Source organism: Colossoma macropomum, unplaced genomic scaffold (genome assembly GCF_904425465.1).
Source record: "Colossoma macropomum unplaced genomic scaffold, Colossoma_macropomum, whole genome shotgun sequence".
NCBI classification, from domain to species: domain Eukaryota; kingdom Metazoa; phylum Chordata; class Actinopteri; order Characiformes; family Serrasalmidae; genus Colossoma; species Colossoma macropomum.
The window spans coordinates 1146149-1161543 of record NW_023495254.1 but is presented as its reverse complement, the minus strand read 5'-3'; the positions used below and the strand labels follow the sequence as shown (position 1 = coordinate 1161543).

At 37.0% G+C, this 15395-nt stretch overlaps 1 protein-coding gene across 1 annotated transcript in view; it reads left to right on the top strand.

Annotated features, from left to right (window-relative positions):
• cdhr2 (cadherin related family member 2) overlaps positions 1-13648 on the top strand; it is a 37081-nt gene extending 23433 nt beyond the window's left edge. The window contains exons 19-31 of the mRNA XM_036561499.1: positions 66-650; positions 1459-1530; positions 2904-2953; positions 3299-3465; positions 5565-5658; positions 6849-6937; positions 7848-7922; positions 8084-8228; positions 8424-8545; positions 9119-9232; positions 9842-9925; positions 11182-11245; positions 12568-13648. Coding sequence (XP_036417392.1) covers positions 66-650; positions 1459-1530; positions 2904-2953; positions 3299-3465; positions 5565-5658; positions 6849-6937; positions 7848-7922; positions 8084-8228; positions 8424-8545; positions 9119-9232; positions 9842-9925; positions 11182-11245; positions 12568-12714 — 1808 coding nt within the window. The 3' untranslated portion in view covers positions 12715-13648. The remainder of the gene's footprint in view (positions 1-65; positions 651-1458; positions 1531-2903; positions 2954-3298; positions 3466-5564; positions 5659-6848; positions 6938-7847; positions 7923-8083; positions 8229-8423; positions 8546-9118; positions 9233-9841; positions 9926-11181; positions 11246-12567) is intronic.
• Positions 13649-15395: the final 1747 nt, after the last annotated feature.

Here is a 15395-nt window from a genome sequence, read left to right as displayed (position 1 = left end):
CTCTGTATGCTATTCCACCCTTACCAGGACAGCATTTGATGAGGTTTTTGCTTGTTTACTCCCAGGTATATTGGTGGGTTATGTCCGTGCCCGAGACGCTGACCAAACGGAGTACAACAACCGCACCTCGTTCCGCATCACCAGCGGCAGCCAGGGCAGCTTCCTGTGCATCTCGGAACCTGATGGTGACGGCTACAGGGGCGTCATCAGGGTGGACCCAGACGTAGAGCTGGACTATGAAAGCGACCGCAAAAACTACACGCTGACGGTGGAGGCCACAGACCTTGGCCAGCACACAGCTGAGATCACAGTGCAGGTGGTGGTGGAGGATGTCAATGACACGCCGCCTGTTTTCCCATCGGGCCTGACCATGAGTATCGAGGAAAACTCCCCGCCACTGACGGAAGTGGGCGTGATCGTAGGAAGTGACGCTGACACTAACCACTCTCTGATCTATGAGCTGGTCTCCACAAAATGCCACTGCAACAAAACGTGGGAGCCCTGCGAGGAGGAGTGGTTCATCGTGGAGTCCACAGGCATCGTGAGGACCAGCGCCGACTACAACATCGACTACGAGAAGTGCGACATGGTGGACATGACGGCCAGTGTGGTCGACTTGTACACAGAGAAGGGGAGGAACAGCACCGAGGGTGAGGGGTGGAATAGCTAACATGAAAAATAACCATCCAGTGCTACGGTTGCTGTTTTTGTTTCACCAAATTTAACCTTTCTATAGTTATAGGCAGCAGTAACAAAATTTTGCTATAGTTTTATATGGATTATTTACTCAAAGCTCATTGAAATATTTGTCAGTTTTTGACATTAAAACAAACAGAAAAAGCCAGATATGCATACAGCCATAGGCGAAAGTTTGAGCGCCCCTGGTCAATTTACATGCTTTGTTGATTTTCTAAATGTTAACTTAAGTGAAATTAATTTAACACGTCTTCTTTAGAGAACACACTGTTGTGCATTGTAATACACAATTACTGTTTATTTGCTGCATTTAACATATTGAGGCAAATAAATAAAATAAAATGTGGCCTGAGCAAAAGTTAGACACATTTTATATTTTACTCTTCATTTTTTTCCCAATATGTTAAATTCAGCAAATAAATAGAAATTTTGCTCTAAAATTTTCAGAAAAATACAAATTTAAGTGTGTTATCTGTTGAGAATCACTTAGAAAGTCAACAAACATGTAATTTGACTAGGGGTGCTCAAACTTTTGCATATGACTGTCTGCATTATGATATCACATGTAAAATGAATGTAAATGGTATTGCGAAGTAATTATGTCATTACACAATTACATTTAAATAGCAGCAAAATGACAGTAATAACTAGCCTTCTAAAGGTGAAGCATGTGTCTGCAAGTAGATTTTAAATTAAGCTGTTTTATAGTCAGAGTTCATTGAGGAGGTTTTGCTTATTGAGGGTTATTACACCATTTTCCAGGTACCGTCATGATCGAGATAGTGGATGTGAACGACAACGCACCCGAGTTCATCCCAGTTCAGGAATTTTTTGGTAAATTTGAAAACTTTTTTTTTCACAATTGGTCAAACTAAATGTGCTTATTGTTATATTTCTAGATCTAGAACTACTGTGGAACCCTAAAGGGAAATTTTACTAATTTCTACATAACTCAGTGGTTGAGAAATAAACAGTCATTCAGGGTGGTTTATTGTGAAGTGGTACATTATAGAGAAACTTACTGACTCTGATTTCTTTACAGTGGTGATAGGGAACAGGGGTCGCGATGAGGGCAAATATAGACATTTTATTTACAATCCAAAACGACCAGTCAACCTACATGTCTTCTGGGTTTTTATATGTAATGTTGATAATGCGACTAATGGTAAATCTGAAAAAATATGTTTTCTTTGGGGACTATTTTGCCTTATGACGCCCTGCATGTACATCACCACCATGAAAAAAATCATAATCAATGATAAAATCAATCATAAAACAATGTCTCAATTATCAGGCAGTGTATTCATAACCATTTCATGTAATATCTTTCTGTGAGGGAGCTTTTAGAGGCATTAAATGCTTCAGATACCTGGTTCCTATCACCACCACTGTGAACAATTCTGACTGAACATTTCATATTAAACCACTCTGAATGTCTTTTGTACATCTTAAAATTTCAACCATTCAGGCATGTTGCAAAATTGGTGTAATTTCAATTGAATTACTACTTGATTCATCGCTGTAATATTATACATGGGTCTTTGATGTCAATTTTGGAGCTGCTGTTTAACCCTCAGAACCCAACGCCTGCAGTTTGTGGGCAAAGATGTAGATGTAGATGACTTCTAGCATTCATAACTTCAGAACGGTTTAAGCTACAGACATGATACACATATCAAACCATTCAGCAGACCCAGCCCTAACTAGGTGTCATGTCATCAAGCATCATCAGCATCAGTGAGTAATTCGGCTTGGAAAATCACCCAAAATCCTGATATATTTTGCTTTTTGGCCTTCATATTCCAACAAAGGGTTAAAACAGCGACACGATTCACTCATCAGACTCTGCCCTCACCATCCAGAGTGACTTCATCCACCTGTGACCATCCATCAGCCAGCAATCCAGCACCAAAATCACTCAAACCCCACTCGCTACTGTTATATTACATCTCTGCTTTTGGCCTTCATATTATAAACAAAGGGTTCAAAGCAGTGACATGATTCACACATCAGAACACTCAGAGGAACCTGCCATCACTAGCAGAGTGAGAGAGACCAGCTCTAACATTCCACAACCCAGAAATACAGCACAAACACACAGCCAGATCACTGTAAAACCTGCTATTAGCTCTCTGCTCTAGCCTTCATATATGGCAAAAAAACAATTAACCCATCACTGATAACATTTGCTATTTCTGTTCTTATAGTTGTGCTGTCAGAGAACGTCGAGCAGGACACATCTGTTGCCAGTGTTTCTGTGAGTACTGCTGATGTTGTTGTTTTAAAAGGGCTCATATCACAACTGAATTTTCCTCACATTTAAGAAATAAAAGAGTTGGATATGAGCCCTTTAATGAAAGGATCCACAGTTTGCATTGCAGTTTCAAACGACAGTTCCAAATAGATTTGCAAACTATTTTCTTTATTGGGGTTGTAGGCTGCATTTTGTGCCTTTGTTATCTCATGCGTGCTAAAGTATATGAACTAATCCACTTCTCTGAATTCAAATTTAAATCCATCAGATTCGTTGATAACAACTGCAACAGCTGACCGACTGGTTCATTTCTCATTTTTTCTTTTTATGTAATGTAACTCTTAAAAGGCCACAGACAAAGATTCAGGGGAGAATGCGAAGATCACGTTTCAGGTTGTAGGGGTGGAGTTCGACAGCACCAACGCTGGCGAGAATCCACAGCCAATTGGCCTCATTTTCTACGCTGAGACCAACGAGCAGCCAGATGCTGAAGGAAACTACAATGGAGTTATCAGGCAAGCAAGCCAAGTCTTTTATATCAGCACCTGCTGCTTCATCTTTCTGTCTTTGTACTCATTTTAATGGCGCTTCTGATTTTCTTTGCTGTAACACAGCAAAAACCAAACCTACTACAGCTTAATGCGCTGAATTGTAATGTATACTGATATGAAAAAAATAGGCCTGTGTGAGTAAATTAAGCTAGAACTGCTCAAATTTGGAATGGTGTGGCGTCAGGCAAGTGAAAAACACAAAATGCTTATGTTTCTGGTCAAAAACTTTTAAAATAACTTTGTTCTTGAAATAACAATATTCTTAAAATAATATATTGGCTAAAACTTAAAAGCTACTGTTACTGTAACCTATTATTATTAGTGGTGAACCATGGCCATGAAGGCCTCCAGTTATGGCCAAAAATGTCAAAACTTGGTCAAACTATGAGGAAAAAACATCCACTGTGATAATATAACTTTCTGCTGGCATCTCTATGGGATACCAGTAGTATGTTAGCACTACGCTAACAGCAATTCACACTGCCCATTCTAGATTTAACTCAGACATTTTAAGCTTCTTAAAAGCATTCCTTGTTTTACTTTTACTAAATGTAATGACAGACATATTAGCATATATTTTACATAGTGTTCACAGTCAGTAATGTATCTAGAACTTCCTGAAGGCCTACAGTAATATTTTTTCTCATGAAATCGGTTCCACCTACTGGTAATCAAAATGCGATTAGTTCATTCCTTCATCACTTTGTCATTATGTTGATGGTAAATCTAGTACGTTTGGCCTTCAGTACAGCTCTTTGAAGTCCTAACCAATAGGAGAGCTTGCCTAACTATTTCTAACTACCACAGTGAAAAAACCCTGAGTGAGCAATTTTCTGCTGGACATTTCAAGAATTGAATCTTTTGTTTCCAGTCAAAACTTAACAGTGAATCAAGAGTAGTGCTGTAATGAATAAAAATGTTTATCTCTCAGAAATTATTAAGCTTTCTCTGAAGACTAGGAGGCCTAATGATGTTCTAGGAACTGAAAAATTCGTGTCTGTAATTTTTAGTTAATTTTTATCATATAGAATCATGCTTGTATTTAAACTCTAGCATTACAGCACTACTGTAGTTTCATTGTGGAGTTTTAAATGGAAACATAAGGGTGAAATTATTGAAATACCCAACAGAAACTGGCCAATTGGGAACTGTTTTTCTCCATGTTATCTTGGTAGATATAGCTAAGCAAACTCTCCTATTGGTTAGGACTTCAGGAACTGCAGAGAAGGCCTAACATGACAGATTAGACATCAGCATGATTAAGAAGTGACAGAGGAAACAACCAATCACCTTATGATTTCCAATAGGCGGGACCAGTTTCACTAGGAAAAATGTCACTCTATGCTTTCTGGAAGTTCTAGATATGTCACTATCAAGAGGCAGCCTAATCAGCGGGTTGTTAGAGGTGGAAAATAGCAGCAGCTCCATACCAGAGCTCGCTACTGAAAGAGTCACTGTGAAACTGCTACAAGGTGAACCAAACGCTAATATGTCTGTCACAAGCTTCTTGCAAAACATGTAATGCCTTTTTTGAAGCTTCAAAATGTCTGTGTTTGATCTAGAAAGGCCAAAAAATATTCATGTGAATCGTCATTGGTTTAGCGCTAACAAACTACTAGAATCCCACAGAGACACACTAGCAGAAATTAGCATTATCATAGAGGTGGGCTTTTCTTTGAGTTTTGACATTTGTGACTTGAATTGAAGGCCTAGATCTAATAGTCATGGTTCGCCACTGGTTTTCTGACATTTAAATCGTCCAACTTGACTGACCATTGGGGATGGATGAAAACTACTGGTGATTCATTATACTGTCATCAGTCTAGCCAACAGGTTTCCTTATCTTTCCTGAATAAAGAAAACGTATTAAAGTTATCGACCACTTAATACTGATGTGACAGATAGAGATTATATTGAAAAATGCAATTGTAAAATGCTCTTGTCTCTAAGGCCGGGAACAGACAAATTTGTTCTGATTAATGAAAGAAAGAATAAACAAAATCTTGGCAAATGAGGAGTGAACTAAATAAACAAATAGTGAAACTTCTTTCTCTTTTTCTTAGATCCCACCAGACTCTGGACCCTGATAGAAAAGGAAAGTACTTGGTGAGAGTGATGGCGATAAACCTTGACCTCAGCACAGAGGAGACGATCGAAGTAAGAATGAAAGACCAAAATGAATATAAATTAAATAAATAGATTCAGAAAACAACTGCCTTGACTCATTAAAGTTGTCTTTAGAGTTTCGAATTCAAAACTCAAATAAAGACACTCTTTACATAAAACATCTATACTAACTTATTAACTGTACTTAGTAGAAATATTATGACGATTTAAGAGCGTAATACATCTGACTCTTCAAACCTGGTCCTAATATTCAACAACTGTGGGCTCCTCTAAGTAGCTAATTGATGCCTACAAACCAGAGTAAGGCTACAAAGTCGTTTCTTCCACTGTTCAAAATCTCATTAAATGACATGGCAGTTAAGGGGAACTGTGGAAGTCGAGGTAAGATCTTGAAGACCAAGAAAAAGAGATAGAGCTGCTCGTATGCTGGCCAGAAAGGCAAAGCAAAACACCCATGCGACAGCAAAGGACTTGCAACAAGGTTTATCTGAGACATGATTGGTGGCAGTGTTGCTTGCACAAACATGAGCTGCATGGAAGAGTCATGAGAAAGAAACCTTACCTGTGACCCCATTACAAAAGTCAACATCTGAAATATGCAAAACAACAGCAGCATTTGATGAAAAAAACACCTTGTCAGCTGTAGATCTATTATCTGCAAATTCTGGAAGCAAATGTGACATAGTCAGTCAAAAAAGCAATCTGAATAAAGGCAGGCTTCTGCATGCTCCAAAACATGCCTCAAAATCCAAAATCCACCCTGCACTATTTCAGGAATAGTCCCCTGAAAATCTATTGGTAGATCTTACACATGCTGTGCATACAAGATGGCAGAGATTGTATTTACTTCTTTTTTCATAAAAAAAAAATAAACAAAATTTGGCATTAAATCAGGGGTGCCCAAACCTTTGCACACCAGAGCAAAGTTCTGCCCATCTTAATGCACATTTATTGTTTATTTGCTAGATTTAACATATTGAAATAAAAAAATAAAACATAAAATGTGGCCTGTGCAAGGGTTTTATTTATTTTTTTACTTTTTCCAGTATGTTAAACAAATAAACAGCACTTATGTGTCAAAATGAGAAGATTTATTATTATTATTATTATTATTATTATTATCTAACAAAACACGTCATTTGACCAGAAGTGCCAAAACGTATGCATACAACTGCATTGTGATCTGATTGCACTGTGTTTTCTTTGGCTTTGTTTTACAGCTTATCACAGTGGACAAGTCCTTCAGGGTGGGCCTCCGATTTGAGTCGCCAGTGGCGGAAGTCAACGCAAACTTGGCGTATATCAGAGGGTGAGATATTGCTGCTTCAGTGTAAATGTGATGCACATTTATCTTGCTAATCTGTTTATTATCTGCGTTAAACTCATGAACAGGCTCAGCCTGAGATGGGGTGTCAAACTCTAGTCAGGCAAGAGTGTCCAGCAACACTCTGTCCAGCAAAAGCAGCACTGTCTGGGTGCAACAAATGGCAAATGGTCTTGACATGTAAAGACATTGTTGTTAGAATATTATAAGATTATTCAGCTATTTTCCAGACTTTTTAAAGCAAGTGAAATAATCTTACAGCAATGGCAGATCATTTTATTTATTTTTTTATTTACTTGTTTTTTTGCTTATTCTTTTGTAAAATAAGCAAAATGGCCTAATTTCGCTAGATAATATCACTTAAAGGGGAGTTCAGTCCATCAAATTTTCTAATTCAGTTATTGAGAAGTAAACAAAGTCATTCAGAGACATCTTATTTACTATCTAAAATGATCAGTGGACCTAAACGCACCTTCTGAGTGTTTGTAATGTTGATAATGGTAAAATGGTGATGAATCTGAAGAATTATTTTTTTTTTGTCGTTTTTCAGTTTTTGGCCTAATTTGAAAATGCCTGTTGCCCTTTACTTTGTGTGTAAATTTCATGATGAATAAACCCAAAAAAACAGGCCAGAAGTGCTTGGAAAAAAGTCTGGTTCCATTGACTTACATTAAAAGTAAAGTATGTTTTTTCCTTCTCCTGTAAAGTTACCATTTTGGAAAAAAGAGGTTTTGGTCTGACATCAGCTTTAAAACAATAACATTTACCCAAAAATAGGTTGAAAAACCTTCTTAGATTCTTACAGTAATGTCACACCTACACCTACCATGCTTTCATTTGTTAATGTTTCAATTTTGGCCATGTAGAAGAACTGTTGTTGTGAAATATCTTGCAGGGCCTTGAGGGGGGCCACGAATGCAATGGTGCATGTGGTTAAGGTGTCGTCTGAGACAGCAAGGAATTTACAGAGGTAAGAATGAGACTGTTTTTACCATAAAGCTACAGTACAACTTAAAAGACTTTTTGTTGCTACTGTATTTGTACTGTTATGTTTTTGCCGTCCACTAGATGGCATATAAAACAACACAGCAGAATGATCAGCAATCGTTTTATTTTATGTGTGTTTTCCAGAAAAGAGGTGACTCTTCTCGAGGCGTACTTTGTGTTCCCGAACGGGACGGCCCTGGACTCTGACGCGGTGGTCAGGATCCTGAACACGCAGGACGTGTATGAACAGTACGGAGTCATACTGCAGGGCTACGGCCTCACTGGCATTGTAAGAAACAGCTTGATTACAGTGTTACTTTGGTATATGTTTATTTGGATTAATATTTGGATAAATGTGTGTAGATCTGCCAAAGGTAGCTTGGATAAAGCCTGACAGTGGATGACGTCACATGCACAGGCCACAGTTATCTGTTCTGTTCTTTCAGTAACTTTGCGTTTTTTTGTGTGCACTTTGTTTAAACAGCTGACGGGCACGTTTGAGACACAGGAGAGCAAGCTGGAGCTGTTCATCATGATCGGCCTGGTGGCTGCCCTCGTGATCGTTCTGACCGTCATGACCACATCACTTGTGTGTGTTAGGAGGAGGTAAGAGATCATATAGGACAGCAAAAACAATAGACAAAGGTGTAATAATAATAATAATAATAATGATACATAATAATAATAATAATATGATACATGGATAAATAATAAAAAAATAAGTTGTTATTTTTTCATTAATAATAACAGAAATTATTATATTATATTATATTATATTATATTATAAGAATAGCTTTTTTGTTGTTATTGCTACTAATATTATAAAAAACTTTTAAAAATTTGTAATATAAACAAATTGTAATATTAGTAACAATAACAGCAAGAAAATATTATATTATTATATATTCATATATTCATAGTCATATAACATAATATAATGCAATACAATAGCATAATAGTAATAAATAATAATAATAATGTAATTTATAATTTTATTTATTATTTTATTACATTTTATCATATTAAATGATTATTTGTATAGTAGTAATAATAACAGCAATAAACATATAATTGCATTTAATGTAATATAATGCAAGTATATAATGTTATATCACAGGTGGTGTCAGTTTTATATGTTTGAAAAGCATAAAGCTTAAGGTTTTCATTTCACTTTTCTAGTTACAAGAGGAAGCTGAAGGCAGCCAAGGCCATGAACACTGCAGCCATGGAGGCAGTCGAGAACCAGAAGGCGGGGCCTGTTGTCCCGGGCACCAACAAATACACCAGAGAGGGGTGAGGCTAATCCCCTCCACACAGCAGCCTTCACTGCTGCTCCTGTATAAAGAATTACTCTGATCTATTATGAATTATTGTATTTCTGTGGTCCTGTAGCAAACTGGAATATCGTCTCAACACTCTCAGCCAGTCCACCTTTCTCAACCGAAGATTCTACGACTTTCAGTCTGCGTTCAATCTGTTTACTCACTTATTTGTTATAGCTTTTCCCTTCAGTCTGGTAGTTGGTAGCTCCCAGTGTAATAAGGCTGTGTTTTGCAGCAGCAGGGTTTGAAAAATGTACTTTCAAACCTGATTCTGCTGTAGACAACCATTTATTACTGTTTGAAAGCTGCATGTTGGAGTATGAAATTGTTAGACTTGTGGATTTATTTCCTCCCGTGACAGGCCCTGTAATCCTTACACTCAAAAAATGAACCAATGGGGTTGAATCTAAAAAATATGTTAATATTCATGTTGAGGCAACAAATATAAGTGCTGCTGTATGCTATACCTAAAAATGAAGTCTTTTTTTGAGTGTAATTCATAATAAAATAATGAAAAGCTGTTTTGTGCTGCTGACCAAGGGTTACACTATGCTGATATGTACTGCTATGTGTTTTGCAGCGCGAACCCTGTGCTGAACCTGAACATTGACTCAGCCACAGACCTGGGCTTCGACGAAGACGGATCCAGTGCAGACAGGGAGAGGTAGATATGCAAACACGCCATGCTCACGTTCAAGTTGAATTCACTGATTTTTCAAAAAGTCTGTGTAATTAAATGGTTAAGACGTTCGGTGTGAAATGCTTCGTTCTAGAGAATCTGACTGAGTCAGGATTGTTCACAGTGGTGGTGACAGGAACCAGACGTCCACCTCTGAAAGCTCACAGAAAGTTACTACATGAAATGCTTATGAATCTAGAGTCTAATGTCTGAAACACTGTTTCATGATAGTTCTGAGATCATATTTTGTTCTAAACAGTGTGTTTTTTTAGAATCTGTTCATGGTGAAGTGAATACAATTAAACTATTAGAATTTTTTTCACAATTTTTCCATTAGTTTACCATCACACAAAAAACTCAGAAGACACATGCAGGATTATTGATCCTTTTGGATAGTAAATAAAATTAAAGCTATATGTGTGTTGTAGACCTGGCAACCCTTGGTTCCTATCACCACCACTGTAAAGAAATCGGAGTCATTTTCTCCACAATAGATAATTTCACACCAAACCACTCTAAAGGACCTTGTTTACAGAACTTTTGAAATATCGGTGGAAAATCATTTCAAGGCAAACTCAATTTTAAACAAATCTAAATATTCTGAACATTTCTTATTTTGACCTTTGGGAAAATCTAATAATAACACATTATGGATATGCTAATATATTGGTAAAATACCTGTTGGATCAGCATATTTCTATTTGAATTTAATTTGGCTTATTTCAAGTTTTTATTTCTTACATTTCATCAGTTTTGTTTTTTGGGAGCCAATTTTTTGCAGTGTATTTCAACTGCCTTTAACAAACAGCCAAGTGCACACAACACCGATTATCCCACAAACTTCGTCTTGACCTCTTGACATTACCTTTTTCTTTATCATTTTGACCTCTTAGCACTTCTCTAGCTTTGAGAATCACATATTGTACCAATTCTCTCCTTTTAATTGTGCATCAGTAGTTGGTGTTTCTGTCAACATAGTTTTATGCATATTTTAACATATGGAATAAATAGAACTTGATGAATACAACAAATATTGAACAAAATCTCTAAAATCTGTAAACTTGCTTCACATTTCTCTGAAGTGTCCTGAGAATGTGCCATAGAGAGATTTATTCTCTTGTACAGAGCTGAAGGAAAGGCTTGAATTTAAATCAACAGCTGGATGGAAACTTGGCTACTATTAGCCTTTATATAAAGGCGTCACTGTAAGATTCTGATTGTATTGTCTTCTCTGTTTTTAGCCTAAATTCCCTGGACTACAACATTGACCTGACCATGACTGAGAAAGGCACAATGCCAATGACGGTAAAGAGATTCTAACATATCTACGAAGTACTGATCTACACAATGTATGCTGAACTAGAGTATCCATACTTATCTGTACTGATCTATACAGTCCACACTGATCTATTCTGATCTATACAATCTATAATGGTCAATACTACTTATCTATACTTATCTAAACTGATCTATACAATTATGCTATCTATACTAATCTATACAACTATGCTATCTATACTAATTTATACTAATCTACACAATCTATACTATCTTTACTTAGCTACAAGGATCTATACAGTCTATGCTGATATGTACTATCTATACAATCTGTGCTGATCTATATGATCAATACTGATATATACTGACCTATACTAGCTATAGTGATCTGTACTGATCTATCAATACTAGCTATACTGATCAATACTATCTATACTGGTCTATATTGATCTATGCAATCTATACCAACTATACTATCTACACTGATATATATAATCTATACAATCTATGCTGATCTATATTATTTCTCAACACTATCTATACTGTTTAAACTTATCTTTGTTGATCTACACTGAACTATGCAATCTATACTATCTATACTTATCTACACTGATTATATCTATATAATCTATGCTGCTCTATACCATCTATACAGATTAATACTGATCTATACTATCTATACTGATCTATCATTACTGTCTATACTTATCTATATTATCTATCAACACTATTTATACTGATCTATACTATCTATACTGATCTATCATTACTATCTATACTTATCTATAAACACTATTTATGCTGATCTATACTATCTGTACTGATCTATCATTACTATCTATACTTATCCATATTATCTGTCAACACTATTTATACTGATCTATACTATCTTCATGCATTTCTGAGTATTCTGGCTGTCTGCAGTGCTGAAAAAGCATGTTAACTATGGTTTGCTTTTTCCTGCTTTTTCCTTTGCTGTTCTTGGCATACAGTACGTATAGCAGATCAAATACGTGAGTCTATATGCATCATTTATGGGTTTCCGTGTGTTTTATATAGCTCTGTACAGCATATACATGTGTGCTTTTATGCTTTCCTACATGTATACTTAATATGGGTGTCATAAGAAAGCCTCATATCTCTTTAACTGTAATTTTGTAGGACATTGAAAAAATTTTATTCTAATTAAAGTCATTTATGTTATGTTATGTTTCCAAAAGACAGTTTTTGAATTATGAGGTTTTGGTTATGATAGTATATATATATATATATATATATATATATATATATATATGCATACACCATTATCATTTGTCATTCATTTGTCCGTATGTGTTTTGTTCTTTAAGATCATTGCGGAAGAAGAGGAGAATATGGGTGAACATGTGTACACTGAGCCTTTGGGAGCAGCGCTGGCGCAGAGAGGGAAGAAGAAAGGTCCACAGACCACAGGACTCACCATAGCTAACCCCAGTTTAAGCACCACTGACCTCTAAAACTGCACTGACCAGCTACATCCTTCTCTCTGATCGGTCCCATCCTGGAAGAAGACTCAACTCTCCTGCACTTTCCTCTGTCTGATGTTCTTTTCAGTAAAGCAACAGGCAAAAAACATCTATTAATATGTTTTAGGTTAAAACCATGCACAGTTTAACAGGCCAATCAGGCATACATCCATATTTCACATATGGCTACATCATTAGCATATGAACATTTGATTGATTCACTGAAAACAGGGTATCGGGTTTGGCTGAGTTTAGTCAATTCTCAGCTTTGAAGCTGCACCACAGCTGCCTTCATGTTGATTTTCAACATTGTTTCTTCATTTAACAGTAAATCTATTGCGGTACGTGATGTAGAGTATAAGGCTCATATACAGGAAAACTACCTGTCCACTTTTGGCCTTGATTATTGCAGAGAAAGTTCTCAGAAAGAGCCAGAAATAAAAACAGAGAGATAGGCTGCACTGTAAATCACTTTAATATGCTGTTATGGTTTCATCTTTTGTATACTTTGTTTGATTTCTCTTTTGATTTTGTCCCTTTTTTTGTAATTAAAATGGCCCAGTGCTGTTATACTCTGTGGATTCCTGTAACTAAACTAATGACCCTTTTGTAAACAGGAATGCAGCTCATATCCCTTAAGCTGCTGTACAGCAGATTATAACTCACTTTGTAAACAAGTTTTGCCAAAGCTGCAGCTAGATTTGAAGATTTATTTGTAAATTGTATATTTTGGAACAATTTACAAATGACCAGACTTTAATTGCATCTAGTGTTTATGTTACTTCTTGTGAATTCTGCCAACAGAATTACAGTCCTTACTAAGGTTATTTGTCTGCTGTGTACATATCTACCTTATACTGTTAATATGGGATGTTTTGAAATTATTATGTAAATGCAAAAATAAAATTAAAATGTTTCAAATGTGGTGGTTTTAGAGATAATATGCTATCAGTATCAACCTCCATTTCTAAAATGATGTCAAGGATGTGTTTCTACCTTTTAAGCACCAGTCCCAGTCAACAGCTTTTCTTGTAGTCATTCTTACTAGACATGAACAGGATCTTGGAGGATCTTGAGCATACAACAAAACTGGGGAGAAATACACTCACTGAGCACTTTATTAGGAACTTGCTCTTAAAACAGCCTCAATTCTTTGTGGGATGGATTTCAGAAAATATTGGAAACATTCCTTTGAGATTCTGGTTCATTCTGACATGACTATCATGCAATTGCAGATTTTTCAGGTGCATTTCATGCTGCAAATCAAAAAAGGTGCTCTACTGGATTCAGATCCATTGACTGGGAAGGCCACTGAGAAACAATAAACTTGTCATGTTCATGAAGCCAGTTTAAGACAACTTTTGCTCTGTGATGTGGTGCATTATTATGTAGGAAGTAGCCATTAGAGGATGGGTAGATCGTGGTCATGAAGGGATGCACATGGCCAGCAACAATACTCAAATAGGCTGTGGCATTCAAGCAATGAATGATACCAAGGCGTGCCTAGAAAACATTCCCCACAACGATACTCACCTCCACCAGCCTGGACTGTTGACACAAGGCAGGTTGGGTCCATGGATTCATGCTGTTGATGCCAAATTCTGCCAACTATCAACTGTGTGGCATAGCAGAAATGGGGATGCATCAGACCAGACTACGCTTCTCCAGTCTTTAACTGTCCAGTTTTGGTTCTGCTGTTGTAGCCCATCCACCTTAAGGTTCAATGTGTTATGCATTCTGAGATGCTTTTCTGCTTTTCTTATCTGAGTTGGCACAGTTTTCCTGTCAGCTTGAACCAGTCTAGCCATTCTCTGTTGACCTCCCTTATCAACATGGTGTTTCTGTCCGCAGTACTGCCACTCACTGGATGTTTTTTCTTTATTGCACCATTCTTAGTAAACTCGAGAGAGTGTTGTATGTGAAAATTCCAGGTGATCAGCAGTTACAGAAATACTCAAACCAGCCCGTTTGGCTCCAACAATTATGTCACTGTCAAAATCACTGAGATCACATTTTTGTCCCAATATGATGGTTGATGTGAACATTACCTGAAGCTGAGGCCTGTATCTGCATGATATTATGCACTGCACTGCTACCGCATGATTGGCTGAGTAGATAAGTGAATGATTAGGTGTACAGGTGTTCCTAATAAAGTGCTTGGTAAGTGTATATATTCTAAGCCATGGATGTCAAATTCATTTTTGATATTGGGCCACATAGCCTAGCAGGCAAATAGCCTGGGTGTCCAATAGCCTAGTGGAAGGTGAGGTGAACACTGCTCCATCTGCTATACATGACTGTTGATATAACTTTGTCATTTTACTCAGCTGGCTGGCTAGTTAGCATGCTAAAGGCTACATGGCTAATAACAACAAAAAGAAAGGCCAAGTTTAACGCCAAGTTTACATCAAGTTTAAGCCAGACAAAGCAATTACTCTCACACATTATGCACGTTATGCTCAAACTTCTTAAAAACACGTTTTGCATTGTGAAGTCTGCATGGCTAGCTGATCAGCCCACTGAGGCTAACTTACTCAAGGGGTCAATTTGCATAATCTTCTCCTCCTCCTGCCATGAGTGGCCACTTGTGTAATATAGATGTGACACAGATCCGAGTGGTCAGTCGAAGTGGGTGAGGGAAACAAGTTTAAAACAGAAATTGTAAAGCCTCA